Consider the following 23327-nt stretch of genomic DNA (forward strand, 5'->3'; position numbering starts at 1 on the left):
ATCAGAGGCCCAGGGCTTGTGTAGCTAAAGCTGCTGAGAAAAAGGGCAGGTGACAGCACCTCTCCATTGCCCAGGGTGTGTAGCTGTGTTCAGTTTCTCCTCTCCATGTCACCTGTGCAGGAGCTGAGGCTGTTGTCACCGTGTGAATGATACAGCTACAGTCTGGAGTTGTCAGAAGCAGCATTTTTGTGCAGCCAGCTGCTCTGTCTTGGCCAAGGTGGGCCTTCCCTGCCTCTTTGTTGGTGTAACATCAGATGGATTCACGGTCCTCTCAGGAACCCTCCTTCCTCTCCCCACTCCCCACGCCCTGGCTGGCTGCACAGCCAGGAGCACACCTGGAAACACAGCACTGTACTTCCATTCCTTCCCCCTCCTGTAACACACAGCCCTGTTTTCCCCTCCTGCAGTTGCCAAACACTAAATACCCCACAGATCTTACACAGCTGTGCTGCAACCACCTCTGGAGGTTGTTTTTTCTAGGACTATCAACTAAGACCAAAGAGCCCCTGGAGATCTGAACCGCTCTGCGCTGTCTCGTGTCTCTTCCTGCCGAAGGTCTGAACATGCTAGCCTTGGTCCCAGGGGTGTGAGGTGTGTGTCTGGGAGTGTGTGCGCATGTGTGTGTGCTGTTCCTCCATGTGCTGCAATCCCTGGTCTTCCTGTTGCTGCCGTGGAAAGATGAGAGGCCTCCCTTTCCTCCCCTGGCTGCCTCTGGCTGCCAGGCACTGCTGAGCGCAGCTGCGTGGGGCTGCCTGAGCCAGGGCTCTGCCTTCCAGAACAATCCTGGAGCTGAGGAGCCAGAGAGGGCAGCTGGCAGCATCTCTCCGAGGACACTGCTCCTGCAGAGAGAGACAGACAGACTCCTGCTCCGGCCCGGGGCGGAGCTCCCAGTGCCGCGGGAGCCCCTCAGGGACCAGCTCCCCTGCTCGGCCCGGCCGTGGGGGCAGGACCAGCAGAGCTCACCGGGGCCAGCTGTCCCCCAGCCCCTGGGCAGGCTGGTTAGTTTTCACGCAGTACCTGTGACTGTTGAGTTCACCTGGCTGGGGGCGTGGCCAGGTGCACCCCCAGCATTTGCTGCTCTTCCAAACCCAGAGGCAGCAGAAAATTCTCCTCACTTGGGTGGCTTTCTGACATGGTCTGCCCTTTCCTTTTTTTGCTTAAGGCTTCCTACTAGACGTATCCTCTTCTTTTTTTTTTTTTTTCCTTTCCCTCTTCTCCCACTCAAACTTTTTTTTCAGCTTTCAGTAGACAATGTCTGTAGACTTTGATTTTTAAACTGAGAGACTGAGATGGAAAGCTCTGAAGAGAACAGACCTCTCCCTCCCCATTCACCTTTTGCTGTGGCAGCTATTTTTTGGTTTTTTTTTACCCTTGTGAGACAGTGCAGCTCTTTTACCTGCCAGTTGCAGTGTGAAAGCAACCAGATTTCCTGCCTCTGCAGTGGGTTGCTGTTTTTAATGGCTGCTTTGGTTAAAAAAAAGAAGATTAATAATAATAGGAGAGAAGGGGAGAGAAAAATCTCTCTGCCTCGAGCCCCTTTTCCCCTTGCTGTGGGCAGATTACCTGCTTGTCGCTTGTTAACGAGGAATTTGTATTTATTGGTGAAGGAAAAAAAAACATGCTGGGGAAGTCAGGAGAAGATGTTGCTTTATTGACCTCTGCTGTTTACTTCAACCCCCTCTTTGGGAAAGCTTCTTCCTGCTCTTTCTGGTTAACTCTTTCTAGCCTGGGATATGCAGGGATGCCTCCTTTATTTTTGTATTCTAGCAATGGGCTCTCCGTTAGGAGACTCTAGGATTCTCTTAGTGTTGCAGTGACCATTGCTCCTCGCTTTTTTGAGTACTAAAGACGATCATCTCGTAAACTTTGCCCCTGCAGTTGTAGAGGTAACACACGAGCCTTACTGCCCTCATTAGCAGGAGCAGAAAACTTGTTTCTCTGGTCCCTGGAAGAGAAAGGGTTAAGCGATTAAACAATTCTTTGTTCTAGTTCTTTCTTGGTGTGTTTTGTTTGGGGGATCCTTGTGCTTTTGTTCTACCTTTCTGCTCTGTGAGGGCAGGTGGAGGGCAGCCTGGTCGGGCCAGGTGCTGTCATTCCTCAGAGAGCAGAGGCTCCAAAAGGTGCCTGGGAAGGGGGCTGGGGAGCCCAGACACGGCCCAGAAGCTGTGCTGGCCACGGAGTCAGTGCTGAGTTAATTCATCCAGGTGTGGCAGCTCAGAGCTGTCAGTGGAGTGAGGGGTTGGAGCTGCCAGCACTGGGGTGGGGACGGGAGCAGCTGCCTGGAGGAGGGAGGGAGAACATCCAGCAGAGCTGCTGCAGCAGTCCCTGGTCTGAGGGGGCCTTCCCCCAGACAGCAGAGCTCTGAAATGCTGGGGAGGCCCTGCTGACCCCAGGAGCCCGAGGGGCACGGGGAGGCTCAGAGCTGCAGGAGCCCACCCTGCCCTGGAGCTGCTCCCAGGGGCTCCCTTGGGCTGAGCTGGGAGCCCTGGGGGCTCGGGCACAGCCAGGTCACCCGCCTGAGTCACCCTTCCCAGGCACCTCCCGAGGGGCTCCTGTGCCAGCAGCAGCACACTCCCTGCCCTGCATGGGGTGCCCATCACCAACCTTTGCACCCAGAGATGTTCCTTTGCTAAAGGCTTTAATCAACTCACTTCTTCCTCTGGCTTCCCGCTGCAAAGCCTCCCAAGTATTTCCTTGCTCTCCAATCTGCGGGCCTTAAGGGAGAGTTAGAAAACCAGGCTGTTATTCTCAGAATCCATTTGAACTCTTCTCTTAAAAATTCCTGTTGGACACCTTTCAGCCGAAGGTCTTTTGAGGCCTCTTCATTTCAAATCCTGTCTGATATAAATTATTGCCTGCAAAGGCAGCTCTGCTGTAACAAAGCAATGAGCATCCATAGCTGGAATTGGCAATCAGCTAATTGGGTCAGCTCTTGGAGTGAGTGGTTGGAAGCTCGGTGTTTGAATTGTGGGTGGAAATGGGTAGAAGGACCCAGAAAATTAGTTTTATTTGTCATTTGGATGAGAGGATTGGGTTGAGGAGGCAGAGGAGGGATATGTTCTGGGATGTGGGGGGAGGAACATATTTGCAGCCTGGCTGACAAATTCACTTTTCTCTGATGGAACCGTTGGCAGTGCCAGCGACAAAACTGCAGAGGGCTCAAGATGGGTCCTGAGTGTGAGCAAAATGGGAGCAGGGAGTGGGAATGTGCCTGCTGTGGGTGCCGGGAGGGTTTCAGCCCTCCTGGCCATCCAGGCCTTGCCCTGCAGGACCGGAGACTGATGGGGACCCCCTTCGGGGCTGGCTGGATGGGAGCTGGGTTTTGTCCTGGATTTCATGGCTGAGCAGTCGCCACGACCAGCACTGGGCTCTGGGAGTGCTTCCAGTGTGCCCCTGGTCCCTGGGAAACTGGGGCTGTTCCTTCAGCCGGGGAAGCTGCCCTGTGCATTGGGAGAGGGAGAGAGGGAGGAGGAAATGCAGTGACAGGAGAGAGAAAAGCCGTGAAGGCTGGAGCTGAGGGCTGGGGTGGCTCAGGGCCACGTTGGGGAGGGTGGCTGAGCCTGGCGTGTCCCGTGGGGCTGTGAGTGGCACCAGCAGAGCCCTGAGAGCCGCCTGGGGTCACACTGAGCCAGGAGAGGCTCTTGGGCTGCACAGACCAGAGCAGGGAACAGCAAAATCAGAGCAGGGGCCAGCACAGCCAGAGCAGGGGAACAATCCAACCCAGCCCAGCGCAGGCTGCCCTGTGGCCCGGAGGATGCGGGCCCGGGGTCCTCGGCAGCCGAGCCTCGGTGACATTTCCAGGCAGCTCCTGCTGCCACCGGTGCTGGCAGTGTCAGCCGGGGCAGGGGATCCCTCCTGAGGGTGCCGGCAGTGCCTCTGCAGCGCTGGAGCTCTCACAGCAGGGAGGGTGCCCAGGGCAGCGCTGCTCGCAGGGCCTGGCTGGGCACCTGCTGCTCCCGGCTGTGCCCCGAGCCCCGGCCAGGCTGGGCTCCAGGCTGGGCTGGACAGACCCAGGGACAGACCCACGGTTTGTCCATCCCCCCAGGCTGGGCTGGACAGACCCAGGGACAGACCCAGGGACAGAGCCACCGTCTGTCCATCCCCCAGGCTGGGCTGGACAGACCCAGGGACAGACCCAGGGACAGAGCCACGGTTTGTCCATCCCCCAGGCTGGGCTGGACAGACCCAGGGACAGACCCAGGGACAGACCCACGGTTTGTCCATCCCCCAGGCTGGGCTGGACAGACCCAGGGACAGAGCCAGGGACAGACCCACCGTTTGTCCATCCCCCCATCGTTCCCCTCAGGAAGGCTCCAGGCCCGCTCTGGCCCCTCTGTCCTGAGGGTGTCTGGCTGAGGGCAGGCACAGGAGCCATCCCCTGGCAAAGCCTTTTGTTTCTCCTCAAATGAGAGCCTGCACAAACAATGATGGCACCATTCCTGCTCTGCACATCGATCCAGGGCTGTAGTCAGGCAAGAGAGCTGCAATAAAACCCTGGCCTTTAATTTTATGCATGGAGAACTTCTTACCTGCTCTCCCCTCCCTGTCCTCCCCCCCACAGTTCCTTTTCCAACTGCAGCTATTTTTCCCTGCTGACTTCAGGTGTTTTGTATTCTGCTTAGATCAATAGCAGCACAACAGCAGCAGCTTCTCGGTTGTCACTAGGAAGACCCTGCTGTCAGCTCCAGCTCAGGGCTGGAGAGCCCTTGTGCTTCCCTGACAGACACAAAGAGCTGCACAGCAAACCAGTGCTCTATTGATTTCGGGTTTAATTATTTTTTTTAATCCAGCCTGGTGAAAGCTGTGTTCCTCCCGAGCTCCGGCAGCGGGGTTTGCCTTCCTGCACTCGGTTCAGGAGGGAGCGAGGAGTGTGAGCTGCCCCGGGCGGGAGGTGGCACTGCGGGGACGCTCCTGTCACAGCTGTCCCTGCGGGGACGCTCCTGTCACAGCCGCCCCTTGTCCGGGCGGGAGGTGGCACTGCGGGGACACTCCTGCCAGAGCTGTGTCCGCCGTGTGGCTCTGCCAAGGAGCTGCTCCCTGGTGATATCCTGCTTAGCAGCCTCCCAGCCATGAGCAGCAAGAGCAAATCCATTGCCTAATCCGACCGACGTGCCAGGACCACATTAGCTGATGTGAACATTGGCCCTCGTTAGTGGCTTTTTCACAATCTCTGATATTTATGTTGGCCTGGAGCAAATCAATGCCAGGGCTTTTTTTCTTTGCTGAACAAAAAGTGTTCACTGAAACACAACCTTTGTGTGCATCTCCCATGCCGAGTGCCAAGATGGAATCACAGGATGTTCAGGGTTGGAAGGGACCCTAAGGAGCATCCCACGGCACCCCTGCCACGGCAGGGACACCTTCCCCTGGCTGCCCCCAGCCCCAGTGTCCAGCCCGGCCCTGGGCACTGCCAGCCATCCAGGGGCAGCCCCAGCTGTGCCAGGGCCTGCCCACCCTTCTTCTTGTTTCTTCCTCTTGTCCAGTCTGATTTCCCCTTTCAGTTTGTACCCATGGCTCTTTGTCCTGGAAGAGGAAAGCAGAAACCAAAGCACCAGCCATGGCTTGGCTCTCCAGTGTGTGATTTCCTCAGCTTTCTCTCTTTTGGAGACAGACGATTTTGTGGATTCCTTTCCCATCAGAGAGCTGAGTGCTCAAGGAGAGCTGCTGTGACCTGAGGGGGGAGAGGCCACCCTGACAGGGAACTGGAGTGACATTCTCTGCTGCCCAGTGTCCCCTCCCGAGGGGCTGGCCCCTCCGAGGCGGGCAGAGCTCACCCCCGGAGCCCTCAGGAGTCCGGAGCTCCTGGTGCCAGTGCTGCTCTGCCCTGGAGCACAGAACGTGCACGGCCTGACAGCCGGCACAAAGCAGGGAGGGAAGGAGGGCACAGGCAGGGAGAAGCCTTTGGCGAACAAGTGGGAGCTGTAAGTTTGTGATGAGCGTGGGGAACAGGGTTTGTGAGTCCCCAAACCCCCCTCGGCTCTGCGCTGCCTCTGTGCCACATGCAGGAAGGGGGATTTTGGTTTTATTTATATTTATTTTTAAATTAATTTATTTATAAGGAGTGTTTGTTTTTATTGCCAAGCCCTGGCAGAGCAGTGCCAGCACAGCTCTCCTGGAGAGCCCTGGCTGTGCCGTGCGGCCTCGGTGAGGGGAGATGAGCGGCCCCAAGGAGAACGGGGAGGGAGGCAGGGCTGCAAGGGGGCACGGGCAGCTCCGCTCAGCCCCGGACCGGGCTGGGCTCTGACCTCGCTGTGCTCCCAGTGTCTTGTGGTGGGAGGAAATCTGCAATGAACACATTTCTCCAGCTTCCCCCTGCAGTTCGAACTGAACTTCCTAACAAAGCGATTCTTACTTTCCTAACCCGCTGCTTTCCCTCCGCTGTTGCTGCTCTGGCAGTTCCTCCCCCGTCCCGGGAGGCTCCGTGGGATGATGATTTCGGATTATTTCTGATTATTTCGGATCATTTCTGCCCCTGCGCTTCCCTCGGGCTTTAGGGGCCTGCCCAGCTCCCGGCCCTGGGGCCAGCCCGGCGGGTCTGGGCTACGGGGCCCGGGACCGGGATGGGGGCCCGGGGCCGGGATGGGGGCCCGGGGCCGGGATGGGGGCCCAGGCCCGGACTGGGCTCTGGTCCTGGGGCCCCGGCCCGGGCCATTCCCGGTCCTGTCCCGTCCCCGGTGCGGTTCCGTTCCCAGCCCGGGTCCCATTCCCATTCCCATTCCCATTCCCATTCCCGTTCCCGTTCCCATTCCCATTCCCATTCCCATTCCCATTCCCGTTCCCGTTCCCGTTCCCGGCCCTGTCCCCGTCCGGGCCCGCTCCCGGTTCCCCGGTAGCCGGAAGCGCGCGCGGCCCGCCGGAAGTGACGCGCTGCGGGCGCGCCCCGGGCATGGCGGCGGCGGAGCCCGGGATGAAGCAGTTCAATGGCGGCGGCGGCGCCGCGCCGGACGCGGAGCGCGGCCGCTTCCCGCACTGCGTGGTGTGGACCCCGATCCCCGTTCTGACGTGAGCGAGGCGCCGGGGCCGCACCGGGGCGGGCGGCGCGGCGGGGGCCGGGCCCGGGACGGGACCCCCTCGCCTCGCCCGGGGCCTCCCCTCAGCTGTCCCGGGAGCCCCGCGCTTCCCCTGGGCCCCCCTCGCCCCTCCCGGGACCCTCTCCTGGGTTCCCCCGAGTCCCTCCCGGTTCCGCTGCCCGTCCCGGGGCGCTCGGCTGCCGCGGGGCCCCGGCCCGGGACGGGCTCGTTCTGCAGCCGTGGGAGCGTGGGAAGGCCCCGTGCCGAACGGGCTTGTCCCTGCGGGAGCGGAGCGGTCCGGGGAACGTGGGAAGCGCCTTTGGAGCGCAGGGATCTGAGAGCAGCCCGTGCCCCCGGGGGAGTCTCGGTGCGTTCCTTTGCACCGCCGGGACCGGCTGTGCCTTCCCAGCCGAGTGTGGGCAGGCTCCAGGGAGAGCTCGGGAGCTTTGCTCTGCCCGTGAGAACGCGGAAAGCTGCGGCTGTGGGGGTTGTCTGGGCACAGCAGGCTTGTTTTTCCACCTCGCTCTTCCCCCGGGTTCCCGTCAGGTGATGTTTGCCGGGCCGGGCTCCCAGTCAGGTACAAGATGTGGGGTGGGGTGTGCCGGGATCGGAACGGCCCGCGGAGAGGCTGCCCTTCCCCTCCTGCCGTCTCTTTTATCCTTTTTATCTCTTTTTTTTTTTTTTTTTTTTTTTTTTTGATTGCTTAAAATTTTCACCTCAGCCCTTTCCTGGAGGATTTTCCAGAGGTTTTTAACATTCCTAACCCCAGCTGAAGGGAGTGCTGAAGGGAGCTGCCAGAGCCACTGAGGCCCTCAGGGAGGGAGGAGAGGGAAATCAGGGAGATCAGCAAAGCTGAGGGTGCTGGAGCAGCTGGAGAGGGCTGGAATGGGATCTGGACCATGGTGATGGGGGAGGCTGCATGTAGCTGTGATGGGGGAGAGGGTTTGGGATGTAGGTCTGGTGGTGGGAGGTTGGGATAGCAGTCTGCTGCTCCCTGGGGCTGTGCACACCCATCAGGGAGAAGGTCTGTGAAGCAGTGGGATCTTTTAGAGGAGGGAATGCTCTTGCTAGGGCCAGGAGCTCTGTTCTGGGTTGCTGTGGAAAGCTGCAGCCTGATGGCAAGGTGGGCAGGGCGACCTGGTTTTGGTTGCTGGAGTGGAAAGTCCGGTTTTGTGCCCAGGCAGTCCCTGCAGGATCTGATCTTTGTGCTTGGCTGCACAGAGGGGTTTGTGTGGCGCTGGGCTCGCCCTGCCCTGCCCTGCCCTGCCCTGGTGTGTGCAGGTGCTTTGGGGTGGGCTGTTCCCTTCCAGCCTCCTGCCCCCGGGGCTGGGGCTGCTCCCTTGCTGCTCTCCCTGTGCTCTGGTCCCTGCCAGCCCTTGCCTGGCAAGGCTGTGTCCCCGCTGCCGTGCTGGGAGCAGGGCCAGGTGTCCCCTGAGCGGTCCCTGTCCCCCACAGGTGGCTGTTCCCCATCATTGGCCACATGGGCATCTGCACCTCGGCCGGCGTCATCCGCGACTTCGCGGGGCCCTACTTCGTGTCCGTGAGTACCCCTGCCTGCCCTGCCTGCCCTGCTCAAATCACACCTCCAGGGCCTGCTCAGGGTCTGGGCTCCTTGCTGCTGCTCCGCTGGAGCTCATCCAAATAATGGCTGCTGTGCTGAGGAGAGGGGGAAAAACAATCTCGTGTTCCAGGCTCTAAATTAGGAGTTAAATTCTCTTAATTCTGAGTAGCAGAGGTGCCTTCAGCTGCTTCAGCGTGGTTGTTTCTGTCGTGCTGCTCAGCATCAGGTGTGTGCCAGGCCTCTTATGCTGCTGAGGGTCCAGGGCATTCTGAAAGTAAAGATGGTTTTAATTTGGGATAATTAATGCTCCCAATAGACTGAGATGTTTGCAACCAAGAGTTAACAGAATAGTAACACTTTAAAAAGAAAAAGGGAGGGGAACAAGGCACTTGTAGGTAAGTGATGTCACTGAGTGTGGAGTGTTAATGTGCCCAGAGCAGGAGTGTGGGAACAGCAGGAATCCTAGCCCAGGCACCCCAGGAGTGGTGTGGGGGCAGTTGGATCACTCAGCCAGCCAACTGTGGGACCTCCAGCACCAGCCATGCCCTGAATATTGCCTTCCACCTCCTGAGACCGTTCTCCTTTTGTTTTTGTAGGAAGACAACATGGCATTTGGGAAACCTGTGAAGTAAGTGCTGCATGTTTGTATTAAACTGAGCAGCTGCCCTGCAGCTCCTGGGGACAGACGTGCTGTGACATTGCTTTTCCTGGTGCTCAGCTGCCCTCATTCACCTTGGTGGCTGCTGTGTCTCTGCTTTTCAGGAAACCACATTAAATTAAACCTTTTTAGCAGCATGACAGCAGCGTGGTGGTGTTAATAACCAGAGCTGTGTGGAGCCTTTGTTAGAAAAAAGGAAAAGAAAAGGCTAAACCGTTCTAGGATGATGTTGACAGGTGCTCTGAGTAAACACTGCCTGGCTGTGCTGGGGAGCTGAGGTCTCTCCCATCCTGTCAGTGCTGGGTTTGTGTCTCCCACGTCAGCTTTGTGTTCACAATGGCTGGGGGTTCCTTTGGGGTGTGGGAGCAGCTCAGGGCTGTCCCCTGAGCTCTGTGATTTCTGTCTGGGTGCTGGGGCTGCTGAGCAGCCTTTCTGCTGCCCCTGCTTGTCTCAGAGCTGGGCTCCCTGCCTTTCAGGGACGCTGGGTTTGTCCAAGTCCTTTAAGGGTGTGCAGGGCCTGGAGCTGGTCTCTGATCCTCGTGGCTCCTTTGAGGCTGTGATTCCACCAAGGAGCAAGCACTGGGGCAGGTGCAGCAGTAGAACTGTGCCAAGGAAACTGTTCTCACCCTTCTAGGTACTGGAAACTGGATCCCAGCAAAGTCTGTGCCACTGGTCCCAACGCCTGGGACACGGCCGTGCACGACGCCTCCGAGGAGTACAAGCACCGCATGGTACAGCTCCTGTCCTGTCCTCTCCTGTCCTGCCCTGCCTGGGAGGAGGGAGGGAGGGTCCCCCAGAGGCTCCAGGGAGTTCCCAGGGACATTCTGGATACCCCATCCCTGGGAGTGTTCAAGGCCAGGTTGGAGCAAGGAGCTTCAAAGTCCACCCAACCCAAACCATTCCACGATTCCATATCTCTGCAGTGGCTGGAAGGGGTCCCTCCCCTGTGTTTGGCTCCTTGCCATGGAGGTGAGGCCTGGGGCTCTCCACCAGGACTGGGAAACCTCAGGGACAGCATTTCTAATCCCTTTTTGTGTTCCAGCACAACCTTTGCTGTGACAACTGCCATTCCCACGTGGCTCTGGCCTTAAACTTGATGAGATACGATAACAGCACCTCCTGGAACATGGTGAAACTGTGCTTCTTCACACTCCTCTATGGGAAATACGTCAGGTGAGCTGAGGCACAGCCTGGGCTCGGCAGCAGAAGGGGCTCTTTCCTTCTCCTGAGCCCTCTGAAGCATCACCTGGCCCATGGAGAAGGGGGAAACATCCTCCCAAGCCGTGGGTGGTGCTGTCAGTGCCTGTGCTCAGCAGAAGCAGGAATGCTTGCTGGGTTGCACTAGGTGCTGCTCCCAAAATACTGTTGCTGGCTGCTAATTTGGAGTGCCTGGAATTTGGGAAATGCTGGCTAAAGCAAATCTCACTCTGTTGGCTGGGTTAGGTCAGAACATAAGGTCACAGGATGGCTTCTCTCCAAGGATTACTGGTTTCCCTCCCTCTCTTGAGTCTTGTTTACAGAAAAACTGGTCTGATTTCCAGCTGCTGTGGAGCTTCCCACTGTAGTGGGGAGGGAAACCCCGAGCTTTCCTTAAGGAAAGGCTCATGAAGCTCCACTTCTGTGGAGTCTTCCCTGTTCTGGAAGAGCTTTACCTGCTTTTGGGCAAGGATAGCTCCAGCTGTCTTGGTTAAATCCACCAGCACAGAATAACAAGCTCTGTGGTAATGGGGTTTCATTTTTTGTGGCCTCCTGTCTGTGCAGGGGTGAAATGGGCTTGTCTTTGGCTTAGTTGAAGCTGGAAGGAGACTCCAGCCCTGTTGTTAGTGATATATTTATTGTGGTCCCGAATGAGTCTCAGTTTTTAACACCAAATTTCCAGGATGGGGTGTGTGGCAGTGCCAGCAGCAGGTAACAGGCATCAGTCTCCCTCTGATTTCTCTAGTTGTTCTCCCATCCTTTTGTCTCTGCTGGTTTCTCACATTTAAGCCTTGCCCCCTTTCCCTCCTGCAGCATAGGGGGGTTTGTGAAGACCTGGCTGCCCTTTGTCCTCTTCCTTGGGGTGATTGTGACCGTGGTTCTCACCCTGCACCTGCGGTGATGGCAGCCCTGGCCCCCAGTGCCTGAGCACACAGAGGAAGAAACTGTGACTGATCCAGCAGGATGGAGGCGTGGGACTCTGGGAGCCTTTTCCAGGAAGGTGGCAGCCCCACTCCATCGTGACAGCTCATCTTTGTCTCCTGGAGCTGGCTTCTTTTCCTCCTGTTTCTGTTCTGTCGACGGTGTCTCCCAGTGTCAGGGGTCTGGAAGCTTCTGCCCTCTCCCTTTCTGCAGCTGGGGAGGTGGGAATGGGATCAGGAAGGGAGAGGGGTGGGCACCTCTGCTTTCAGTGCCAAGAAAAGCCTCAAGGCAACCTCTGCCTCCTGCAGTGGCACAAGCAGATCCACCTTGGGAGGGTCTCTCTGATCACCTGCTTTCCTCCTCCTCACCAGATGCTTCCTCAGATTCCCTGGGTCTCCAGTTAGGAGTTGCTGTTTTCCCTGTGGCACATCTCTCCAGCAGCACACATTCCAGAGGGGAGGTGTGGGCTCTTCCTGGGAGGGTGGGGTGCCCCAGCACTCAGGGATGGCCCCAGCAGTGGCAGGAGGTGTTGGGGTGGGGCACTCCTGAGGGACGCTCGTGGCCGGGCCAGCTCCCCTGGTCCTGCTGGTGAGCCTGGAAAGGCAGGAAAGCTGAAGGGCTGGCTGGGGAGCAGCTCGTGGCAGGGTGCACCCTTCAGGAGCCTGCTGCAGCCTGGGGAGGCAGCCCTTGGTCCCTTTCAGCTTGTGCCAGAGAAAATATCACTTCCCTGCTTCTCCTTGGGCTCTCTGTTGCTAAATCTGGCGCTGCAATCCTCACAAGGCACTCGCTTCCCTTTGATCCCTGTGCTCCCAGCAGGCAGCAGCTGGGGCAGAGAGCCTGAGCCTGGGGCTGGGGAGCCTCTGTGGGAGCAGCACCTGAGCCTGGAGCTGGAGAGGGGAGGTGGAGGCTCTGGAAATTGCCCATCTGGCTGGGCTTTGCAGCAGCAAACTGGGGCAGTGATGAGGAATGGTTTAGGGAGCTTTGGGGAGCCCACCTGGGCACAGGTGCTGTGCAGGCATTGGTGTGAGGAGCACAGCTCAGGTAGGATGGGCCATGGGGGGGTTGTCCCTGGGTGCCAGGGCACGAAGGGAGTTTGGATGTGACCTGGGACCCCTTCTGCAGCTGGGTCTGCTCTGCAGGTGCTGATTTTGGAGGGCTCTGAGCCAGGGGAGTTTTAAACCCCAGCCTGGCTGAAGGGTCGAGTGCAGCTGGGCAGGTCCCTGCTGACTGCAGAGGGGGAGGAGAGCTTTTCCCCCCACACCTTTACTCCAGTACCTGACAGGTTCTGAGGAATCCATTTCAAGGAGTGCTTGTGGCCAGCAGGAAAGCTTTTCTGGGGTCCCTGCCATCTCTCTGACTGCAGAGCCCACTCTCTGTCAGCCTGCTGGTTTTCAGACCCCTCCCCATGTGCCTCTGCCACTTCCCCGGCTCCTCCAGCCATGTGGGAGGGTTGGACCCTCCTCTTGAGCTCGTGTCTGTGCTTTCCCCTTTTCCCCAGTCACTTTTAAACCTCGTGGTCATTATGGTCCCTCTGTCCCCCCACCGTGGCCTTCCCCCTCAGCTGGAGCAGCGGCGGCTGCTCTCTGCAGTCCTTCCCTTCCCGTGTGCAGAGCCTGGATGGAGGCTGCTGGGGCGCCGACATCCTGCTCGGAGCCTGGAGGAAAGGTCGGAGCGTTCCGGGCTCTGGTCTCCGCCCGGGAGCCGCTGCCCAGCGTGCCCAGGGCGAGGCAGCCGGCTGGGAGAGGGGAGTGCTGATTTCAGAGCGATTCCTTGGAGTGCCGGCCCCGGGGCTGGACCCACCCTCAGCAATAACCTCGAGCCCCTCCCGACCATGTTTTATCCACGAGCTCTGCAAGAATTGCCAAAGCTGAGACTTGGGGGTGTCGGGGGGCCCCTGGACTTCCAAAACCCCACTGTGAAATTCCCTCTCGTTTGCTCCTGATGCTTTTTACCAGAGCGGAGTTTGGAATGGCGAGGGCGAGCCCCCATCCCTCATCCTTTGTTCCCTTCATCTCTGCGGGGCGCTGGATTTCCTTGTAAATATTTAAACTCTGCTTCTGTGGTTTCATAATCCCGACGGCAGGGAAATAAACTGATTTCTGTGGGTATCTCCCAGTGCTGTATCTCCTCCCAGCCCTCAGCCGAGAGCAGGGTTGGGATCGGGATCTCCCTGCCCCACTGAGCCCTTGCCCCTCTCCTGCCCAAAGGATCCTGGAGCTCCCACACCTCTGGCTTCATGAACTCGCCCTTTTCCCTGCTCCAGGGAAAACTCACAGTCCTGCTGCTGGGAAGGAGCTTTGGGGGGCAGGAGAATTCCCCATCCCTGCAGTGCAGGAAGAGTTTGTGGGATTTAATGCCGGGTGTTCTGGGGTGGGAGAGGCTTTTTTCCAAGGGTGTTTCCCTTCGGCTGTGAAGAGCTTCCCTTTTGTCTGTGCTGTCGTTTTTTCTGGGAAGCACTGCTTTCCCGGCTCCTTTCCCTTCCCAGCCCGGAGCCCCCATCCTCCCAGGGGAGGGGACGCCTGGCCTGGCCCTGGGGCTGCCAGAAGCAAAGAGCCAGACTCATTTTCCCCTCTCCCAGCAGGGTCTGCTGCCTGGGCTGGGAGCAGGGAAAGCTGTGCCTGCTGACTGCAGATGCAGCCACCGATTTTCTGTTCCATCTGATATCCAGAGGCTGGAGCTGTGGGCAGGGAGTGCATCAGCCTTAAAATTAGGTTGTGTCCATGGCCAGGGGATTTCATGGTGCAGCCATTTCATGGAAAGCCACCTGGATCCTCCTGCTCAGCCCCTCCAGCAGCAAGCTCAGCTCCTGCGGGCTGGCAGGCTGCTCCGAGGGCTTTATCCCCACACATCTGTGGCTGGAAGGTGAGGTGAGGATGCAAAGCCCCGCTCCTCCCAAGCCTGGCAGGATTTTCCAAACAATTTCCTGGGGCCGGGAGCTCGGGGGCTCTGTGGGATGTGCGGGACGGATGAGCCGTGCTTCGGGTCCCTGGAGGGAAGCAGCCGGCCCGACTGTGCCCCTCTCAGGTGCCCGGGCAGGGGGCTGCTCTGCGAGCCCTGCTCCCCTCGCTTTCCCCCGCGGCTCCCAGCGCGGCCCCGGCAGCCAGGAGCGCTGAGGATGGAATGTCAGGATCCGTCCCGGCTGCCGCATGGCCTGAGCGGGGTCACTCCATCCATCCCGGGGTGACCCCGCTGCTCCCTCCTCGCCGGGGGTGGCCGCGTGTGACCGACCCGGCGGGCAGCAGGGCTGGGGGTCCCCGACCCCCGTCCCCGCGGGGAGCCGGGAATGTCACCGCCTTTGAAGTGGGGTCGCTTTTCGGCAGCTGGCCGGAGGGGAGGGGTCCCAGGGGTCGCCCCCTTTTGGGGGGCATCAGAGGCTCCCCCAGGAGCGATGTCCGTGTCACGGGGGCGCGCTGGGAGCTTTGGAAGCTGCGGGGGCTGCGGTGCCGCTGTTCCCCAGGCAGGGCAGGGCAGGGGAAGGGGGGCGAGACCCAGCGCTGGCCTCCCAGCCAGGCCTTGAGGGTCACTGCAGCTGGAAACGCCTCCAGGTCCCTGCGCTGCCGTGGCGATTTGAAATAAAAAATGAAAAGGAGGAGCAAGCAAAGGGCCCCCAGCCCCAGGGAGTTGGGGGCAGTCCCAGGGGATGTGGCGCCATTCCAGGGAGCGCTGAGTGCTCATCAGCGGGCCTGGGAGGGCACAGGGCACGGGAGGCCGAGAGCCCAGGGGAGGAAGGGGCCAGGTGGCCCCACGCCTTTGGGGGACAGTGGCAGTGTCCAAGCCGGGGTGCTGTGCTGCAAGGGCTTCCCCACCGCCCAAAAATCCACTGCTGGGGCTCCGCCCGTGCTCCAGCCCCTGCTCCTGCCTCAGTTTCCCCCCAGGAGAACCAGACGTGCCTGAACCTCCCAGACCTGAGGAGCAAGTCCTGGAGGGGGAGGAGGGCTGGGAGCAGGCTGGGACTCGCTCCTGGCAGCGCTGGCTCGGGCTGCCCACGCAGCACCCAGGTGAGACAGAACCTGCCCCGTGCCTGTGCCCGAGAGCTGCCTGCAAGGAAAACCATCCCCGAGGGCTGGCCCAGCACCTGGCTCAGGTGTGCCAGGGTGTTCTTGGGTGCTCCTGGGTGTCACCAGTTGGTGCAGCCTCTGTGCCCAGCACCCGAGGCTGTGGCTGAGACCCAGCACACTCACTGCGCCCCTGGTCGCCAGGGATGGGGTGGGACACACTGCAGGATGTGTCCCGCTTCTCCTCACGCCCTTCTCCGTCCCATAACCGCTCCTCACTCCGGGTGTTGCAGAGCAAAGGCTCCCGGGTGCCCAGCCAGGGCTTGGTGCCCACCCGGGCTGGCCCAGAGCTGAGCCCCAGCCCACCAGAAGCCCTGTGGGGACTCAGGTGTCCCCGCACCACTGTCCCTCTGCAGAGGCCTGGCTGCATTCCCAGGACACCCCTGGGACTGAGGGGATCCCACTCCCCTGGGACCCCCCCGGAGCTGGGCAGCGAGCGCCCTGCAGGGGGACAGGGGGGGGAGTGGCCCACGGACAGACACACGAAGCCACTGCTGAAGTCTCATTTCCTGAGACACCAGGCTAAAAATAATCCCCTTTTCTTGCGGTCCTGTGCTCGTTAAGTGCTGCCATGTCACGTTAGAGCTGGGGGGGAGCCTGTCCCCCACCCCCAGCCAGCGGCTCGCCCTCTTATCGAGGGAAACTGAGGCACAGGTCCCGCTGTGGTGCTCCTGCCCGGGGTTTATCCCTGCCTGGCACTGCTGGCCCCATCCTGCATGGTGCTGAGCGCCCAGGGTGGTCCTGGCTGCTCGGGACCCCCGGCCATTCAGAGCAGGATGGGGGTGGTGAGGCTGGATTTACCCGTGGGACAGGGAATGTGGGGCTGGGGGAGCCGTGGGGTGGGAGGGGATGGGGGGAACCACGGTTTGAGGAGGGGGCTGGGGCCGTCCCGGGGGCTGGGAATGCATTATGGGATGGGGGCCGTGGAGCCGAGGACACCCTGAGGGATGGGGTCCTACAAAGCCCCAGGGACCTGGGGCTCCACACTGGGCTTTTGGGGTGGGGGCTTCAGGGTGCTGCAGGGGGGCAGGTGTACTGCTCCCCCATGCCCAGCACAGACCAGTCCCCCCAGTTCCCCCAGGGCGCTCTCCCAGGAGCCCCAGAGGCACATCCTGCCCCCAGCCCCCCGTGTGACACCAGGGTGGGACATCTCCCCCCATCCCCTTTTCCACGCCCTTGGAGTCTCCACCAGGCTTGGGGTCCCCCCGTCCCGGGGCGCATCCCCGCTGCGCCACCCCTTCCCAGGCGCTGACGCCTCCCAGTTCAGCCCAGTTCAGCCCAGTTCAGTCCCGTCCGGCGGGTGCTGCTGGCTCCAGTCCCTGCTTTCGTGCCGCCGGGGCCGGAGGCGCTCGCAGGGCTGCGGCTGAGTCACCCCGGGCACAGCACCCGGTCGGGGCCGGGGGCACCGCGCACCCACCGGGGTCCCCAGGGGGTGCTGGGGGGCGCCGAGCCACGGAGACCCCCCACCTGGGCAGGTAAGGGGGGCGTGGGGCTGAGCCGGGGCCCGGGGGGGCTGGCCCCGCTCCTCCGGCCGCGCTCGGGGGCTGCGCGCCCTCCTGCCTGTGCCCCGCTGAGGAGCGTGGGCTGGGGGCTCCTCTTCAGAGGGGGGTGACTTCCCTTGTCCCCACGCTGTGACAGAGACCTGGCTCTGGCCCGGGATGGGTCCCTGGTGCCGGGAGGAGGCGAGGGGGTCCCTGGGCTGTGCTCCAGGCGACGGGGACCTGCCTGGGGGCTGGGGGGGTCTCCCGGGAGGGGCTGGCAGTGGGTGCGCTTTGGGGAGGGGGCCTGGGGGTGTTTCACGCCGTCTGCAGCCCCCCCTCCATCTTGTCTGGCTGCCTGCAAGGAAAAAGGGGGGCGTGCAACCCCCAGCTGCGGCGCGCTGGGGAGGTTTAACTGGTTTGACTGGTGCCCCGTGCGGGGTGGGGGGCGGGTGCCCAGCACCCCCCTGCGCACCGGCGGGGCTCTGCTGCTCCTGCACGCCTCGGTTTTGGGGACCCCGCGGGAACGGGGCCCCGCAGCAGCGCCCGGCTCAGACTTAGGTGACATTTTTAGGTGGTGGCTCTGTTCCGGGGTGGGGGGACCCCCCCGTGTGCCGGCAGTAAACAGGATACGAGCGGCTGCGGCGGGGAGACAGCGGCAGCATCACCCCAGCCCCGGGGAGAGCCGGTTCGTGCCCCCCGAGACCCCTCCCAGGCCGATGTCGGGGGCGGGGGGCTGGTGGGTGTCCCAGGTCGCCCCGAGGGGGGCAGGGGGTGTTGGGGTTCCCTGTGCTGGGGGGGTCCCTGGTGCTGGTTTGCTGTGGCGGGGTTGGCATCCACTGTGCTCAGGTCCTGGGCTGGGGTCCCCAGCCCTGGGGGCTGTCTGACACCCCAGGGGCACCTGTGGGGCAGGGAAAGGTCCCTCGGAGGGGCTGGGGACAGGCTGGAACAGGGCCATCTGTGGGGCGGGGTCACAGTCAGCTTTGGGGCTGGGGACGGAGCCGCTGGTGGAGGTTGGACACCACAAGTCTTGGCTCTGGGGGTGCTCAGGAACCTGGGAGGTGCCCGGGAGCGTTCAGGCTGGTCCTGCCCCACGGCTGCTGCAATTTCCTGCCCTCGGTGACACCAGGCAGCGCTTTCCCAACACCGGGGACAGGAAGGGCCGCGGTGAGGCAGCGCCGGGCACGGGGCAAGACCCCTCTGGGAGATGTGGTGGGCTGGGCACGGTCTCAGCCTGGTTCGGGCTCAGCCCATGGCGGGAGCAGCCAAGCCCCTTCTGCCATCTGTCCGTGCGCCCTGGCAGCCGGTGAATCCCTGGGAAAGCGGCAGGGGCAGAGCCAGCCCTGAGCAAACACGCTGGGCAAACAGCGGCCGCGGGCAGGGCTGGCCTGGCACGGAGCCGGCAGCGGGAGGAGCGGCGCGGTGTCCCCGGGCTGCCCGCGCCCTTCTCGGGCCACCCTCGGCACCGGCCCCGTGTCCCCGAGCCCGGTGTCCCCGGGCTGCCCGCGCCCTTCTCGGGCCACCCTCGGCACCGGCCCGCTCCTCGTTCGTGGCCGGGGGGTGTGCGGGGGGTGCGGGCTGAGCTCGCCCCGCTTGTCCTTCCAGCGGGATGAGCGGGGGGGATCCCCCCCAGCGGCCCCCAGCTGCCTCTCCAGATGCTGGCATCGCTGGTGCACGCCCGGCACGCTGAGCAGCCCGTGTCCCCGGCCGGGCCAGCCCCGCGGGCTGTCCCCGGGCTGTCCCCAACGCCCCGCATGGCGCTGCAGCCCGAGCTGCTGGACCTGAGCTTCCTGACGGAGGAGGAGCGGAGCTGCATCGCCCGGGTGCTGCAGCGGGACTGGCAGCTCCGCCGGCGGGAGGAGGGCCGCATCAGGTGGGCTGGGGGTCCCTGTCGGTGTCCCCCTGGGGGACAGCGTGGGGCCCCCAGCAGCAGTTCCCGGGGGTCCCGCCTGGGCACCGAGCAGCCAGGCCGAGGGGCCCCTGCCCACCCGGGGATGGGGTCACCCCCTGAGCTCAGCCAGGGTTTGTCACACCAGCACCGAGCGTCCCCCAGGCCCTGCTGGGGCACCATCGACTGGGGAGGCTCTGGGGCAGTGCCACAGGGGCCGATGGCAGTGCCAGCTGGGGGTGCCAATGTCCCCTCCCGCCCACCAGCAAGCTCCGCAAGTCGGTGTCGGACCCGGCGCGGCTGCGGAGCCTCACCGGGGACTGGTTCTGCGACGCCCGCGCCCAGCGCCACCAGCACCAGCTGGGCTCCGACCTGGTCCGAGCCTCCATCCGCCGCAGGAGGCGGCCCCGGGGTAGGCGAGGGGCGCGGGGGGGCACCGGGACCGGGGGACAGGGCTCGGCCCGCTGAGCTCCCCGGTGTCCCCAGGGACAGGGGGACAGGGCTCGGCCCGCTGAGCTCCCCGGTGTCCCCAGGGACGGGGGAGCTGGAGCGCAGCCCCAGCCTGGACGCCATTGATGAGCCACTGGCAGAGGAGAGGGAGGATGAGGATGGTGCCTTGGAGACGGACGAGAGGTGAGGAAGGCAGAAATGAAGGGTGTCACCCCTCAGGTGCCCCGGGGCTGGTGGCATCTCGCTGGTCCCCACTGGGGGTGGCACAAGGGGGCTGGAGGGGGCAGGAGCCCCGCTGGAGGGATGGTGCAGGGCTGGTGTCTGTCCCTCTGTCCATCACTCCAGGGCCTGGCTTTCCACCATCTGTCCACCACTGTCTCCCACCATGCCAGCATCTGTCTGTCCACCATCCCAGTGTCCATTTGTCCATCTGTCCATCTGTCCCTTATCCCAGTGTCTCCCACTGTCCTGGTCTCTGGCTGTCCACCATCTAGGCCAAACTAACGGTGGTCTCTTCCCGCAGTTCCCCCCCCGAGGAGGTGCAGGAGGCCACTGAGCCCCAGGTGGGTCCCTGCTGGGGGGTGGAGCAGCACCTGAACCCAGGTGACGGGTGGGGTTCACCCTGCAGCAGCCCCGGGCCATCCCAGGATTGTGCTGCACTTGGAGTGGTGGGAAGTGTCCCACAAAATGTCCCGTGTGGTGTCCCTTGGCTCATCCCTCGCGCTGTCCCCAGGGAGGGAGGGCTGGGCTGGGGGAGGAGGGGGTGCCCGGGGTCCCTTTCTGACCCTTTCCCTCACAGCCCAGCCCCCCTGGCCCAGCTGTGGAGGGAACCCCGAGGTCACAGCCCATGCTGCAGGGTGACACCCCCCCGAGGGAGCAGGAGAGCCCGGCCCAGCCCCCCCCAGGTGAGTGGGATGGGGTCGGGGCTGGGGGCTGGAGCCCCCCATCACTGCTCGCCAGCCTCCTCCTGCCCCCCCTGCGGCCCCTCAAGGATCCCCCTCCTGCCCTCCCTGCTGGCTTGGACCCCCACCCACCCCTTGTCCTTGCAGATGACACCGGAGGTCCCTCCCTCGGCTCGAGCAGCGCGGAGGAGGATGAGGAGGATGAGGAGGACGAGGAGGATGAGGAGGAGCAGGACTCGGCACACGGCAGCCACAGCCCTGGGCAGGTGGGATGGGGCTGGGGGTTGGTGGGGCTGTATGGAACTGGGGGGCTATATGGGACTGGGGGGGCTGGAGAGGGTTGTAAGGAGATTCGGGGGGGGTGGGGGGTTTTGGGGGTCTGCAGGTGTCTGTGTGGGGTTTTGGGGACCTGGGGGGACCGGACAAAGCCAGCACAGCGTGGGCTGTACCCAAGCACCAGGCACTGCTGGGAGCTGGCTGTCCTCAGTGGGTCTGGGGGCCCAAGGGGGGGGTGCTGACCCCTCTTTTCATTTCCAGAGACCAGAGACCCCCCAGATGGATCAGACTCCCCCCGACCCACTGTCCCCACAGAACGGCCACACCCCCCCGAGCCTGCTGAGCACCAGTTCCTCTGTGTCCAGCCTCAGCTCCTCCACAGTACGGGGCTGGGACGGGGATGGGACTGGGAATGGGGCTGGGACTGGGATGGGATTGGGAATGGGGCTGGGACTGGGATGGGACTGGGAATGGGGCTGGGATGGGACTGGGATGGGGCTGGGACTGGGATGGGGCTGGGACTGGGCTGGGACTGGGATGGGACTGGGAATGGGGCTGGGACTGGGATGGGACTGGGACGGAAATGGGGCTGGGACTGGGATGGGATTGGGAATGGGGCTGGGACTGGGGTGGGACTGGGATGGGACAGGGATGGGACAGGGATGGGACTGGGATGGGGCTGGGACTGGGATGGGACTGGGACGGAAATGGGGCTGGGACTGGGATGGGACTGGGAATGGGGCTGGGATGGGACTGGGATGGGGCTGGGACTGGGATGGGACTGGGATGGAAATGGGGCTGGGACTGGGATGGGACTGGGAATAGGGCTGGGACTGGGATGGGGCTGGGACTGGGATGGGACTGGGAATAGGGCTGGGACTGGGATGGGACAGGGATGGGACAGGGATGGGACTGGGATGGGACAGGGATGGGACTGGGATGGGACTGGGATGGGACAGGGATGGGACTGGGATGGGACTGGGATGGGACTGGGGCTCGGGCTGGGGTTTGGGCTGGGGCAGGGTGGGCGGGGGGCACCTCCTCATTGCCCCTGCCCGTTTCCCCCAGCTGAGCGGGAGCCTGATGAGCCTGTACAGCGAGGGCGAGCTGGGCAGGGTGGCCGTGCGGGGCTGCGTGCAGTTCTCCCTGCGCTACCAGGCGGCCGAGAAGGAGCTGCAGGTGCACGTCCTGCGCTGCCGCCAGCTGGCCGAGGCCAAGAAGCAGCGCTCGGACCCGTGAGTGCCCCAGCCCCGCGGCGCTGCCCAGGGATGCCCCCCCGGCCCCACTGCCCCCAGCTCGTTTCTTGGCCCCAGGTACATCAAGACCTACCTGCTGCCCGACAAGTCCAACCGCAGCAAGCGCAAGACGGCGGTGAGGAAGAGGAGCTTGGATCCCGTCTTCAACGAGACCCTCAAGGTTCCTGACCCTCCTTTGGGGTGGGTTTGGAGGGTCCCCGTGGTTCCAGTTGGACGGGTGGGGATGGGTGACCTCACCCCTGTCCCCTCCCCACCAGTACAAGCTGGAGAAGAGGGACCTGCAGGGCCGGACCCTGAACCTCTCCGTGTGGCACCACGACAGCCTGGGCAGGAACCTCTTCCTGGGGGAGGTGGAGGTGGCGCTGGGCACCTGGGACTGGGCCAACACACGGCCCGAGTGGTTCAGTCTCCAGCCACGGGTGAGCTCCCCACCTCCCCAGCCCCCGGTGGGTGCAGTGCCCCCGTAACCCCCCCTGCTCCTCAGATGCCCATCTCCTCGGACGGCCTGGCCAGCCGTGGCAGCCTCAACCTGGCGCTCAAGTTCATCCCTGCTGGCTCAGAAGGTGAGAGGGGCCCGAGGGCAGCCGGGGGGCTGGCATGGCAGGGTGCCCCTGACCCCTCTGGCCCTCAGGAGCGGGGATGCCACCCACGGGCGAGCTGCACATCTGGGTGAAGGACGCTCAGAGCCTCATCCCGCTGCAGAGCGGCACCGTGGACGCCTTCGTGCAGTGGTAAGGGCGGGGGTGGCACCTGGGGGCACCCGAGGGGCAGCTGGGGTGTCCCCCTGACCCCCGTGTCACCCCAGCTACGTGCTGCCGGATGACAGCAAGGCCAGCCGGCAGAAGACGCGGGTGGTGAAGCGGAGCCTGAACCCCCTCTTCAACCACACCATGGTGTACGACGGCTTCCAGGCCAGGGACCTGGCCGAGGCCTGCGCCGAGTTCACCCTCTGGCACCACGAGGCCTTCTCCAAGCGCCAGCTGGGCGGCATCCGCCTCAGCCTGGGCACCGGTGAGGGCAGGGCGCCAGCCCCGGGGGTGTCCCCAGCCCCTTGGGGGTGTCCCCAGCCCTGGGGGTGTCCCCAGACCCGGGGGTGTCCTCAGCCCCGGGGGTGTCCCCAGCCCCGGGGGTGTCCTCAGCCCCGGGGGTGTCCCCAGCCCCCGAGGTGTCCCCAGCCCCCCGGTGTGTCCCCAGCCCCAGGGGTGTCCCCAGCCCCGGGGGTGTCCCCAGCCCCCGTGGTGTCCCTAGCCCCTTGGGGGTGTCCCCAGCCCCCGGGGCTGACAGGGTGCTCTCCCCGCAGGGAGCAGCTACGGGCTGCCCGTGGGCTGGATGGACTCGACGGCCGAGGAGCAGGGCGTGTGGAAGCAGCTGCTGCAGCAGCCCGGGCGCTGGGTGGAGGCGCTGCTGCCCCTGCGGACCAACCTGGTCCCCCGGGCGTAGCCCCCCCGGAGCAGCTGGTGCCAGCGGGACTGTGGCACCGGGGCCTCACTGCGCGGGCGGGGGTCTGCGCCCTCCCCTTCCAGCAGCAATGAAGTGGCACCAGAGGGCACATCTGGCAGCTTTTTATTGCTGTGGGCGCGTCTGGGGGCTGTTTGTTGCACCGGCCAGCATACCCTGACTTCTCCCTCTGCTGTGGGGCTGGAGCTGCTGCTCCCGGTGTGGGCCTGTGCCCTCC

At 62.9% G+C, this 23327-nt stretch overlaps 2 protein-coding genes across 4 annotated transcripts; both read left to right on the forward strand.

The window, feature by feature from the left end:
* Window positions 1-6848: 6848 nt before the first annotated feature.
* On the forward strand, window positions 6849-13455 carry TMEM222 (transmembrane protein 222). Its single transcript, XM_059868624.1, has 6 exons — window positions 6849-7002; window positions 8466-8550; window positions 9168-9199; window positions 9864-9960; window positions 10272-10402; window positions 11240-13455. The coding sequence occupies exons 1-6, from the start codon at window positions 6887-6889 to the stop codon at window positions 11325-11327; spliced, it is 549 nt and encodes a 182-aa protein (XP_059724607.1). The 5' UTR covers window positions 6849-6886; the 3' UTR covers window positions 11328-13455.
* A 3253-nt stretch (window positions 13456-16708) lies between these two features.
* SYTL1 (synaptotagmin like 1) lies at window positions 16709-23201 on the forward strand. 3 transcript variants are annotated; one of them, XM_059868617.1, is made up of 16 exons: window positions 16709-16877; window positions 17455-17619; window positions 18486-18753; window positions 19035-19180; window positions 19302-19401; window positions 19742-19781; window positions 20018-20123; window positions 20268-20386; window positions 20658-20777; window positions 21465-21631; window positions 21710-21812; window positions 21910-22071; window positions 22137-22215; window positions 22284-22383; window positions 22458-22663; window positions 22953-23201. In XM_059868617.1, the coding sequence occupies exons 3-16, from the start codon at window positions 18536-18538 to the stop codon at window positions 23090-23092; spliced, it is 1806 nt and encodes a 601-aa protein (XP_059724600.1). In that variant the 5' UTR covers window positions 16709-16877; window positions 17455-17619; window positions 18486-18535; the 3' UTR covers window positions 23093-23201. The 3 variants fall into 3 exon arrangements, with proteins under 3 accessions (XP_059724600.1, XP_059724599.1, XP_059724601.1); XM_059868616.1 differs by having other exon boundaries at window positions 17455-17568; XM_059868618.1 differs by lacking the exon at window positions 17455-17619.
* Window positions 23202-23327: the final 126 nt, after the last annotated feature.

The sequence above is a fragment of the Haemorhous mexicanus genome, chromosome 27 (genome assembly GCF_027477595.1).
Source record: "Haemorhous mexicanus isolate bHaeMex1 chromosome 27, bHaeMex1.pri, whole genome shotgun sequence".
In the NCBI taxonomy this organism is placed as follows: domain Eukaryota; kingdom Metazoa; phylum Chordata; class Aves; order Passeriformes; family Fringillidae; genus Haemorhous; species Haemorhous mexicanus.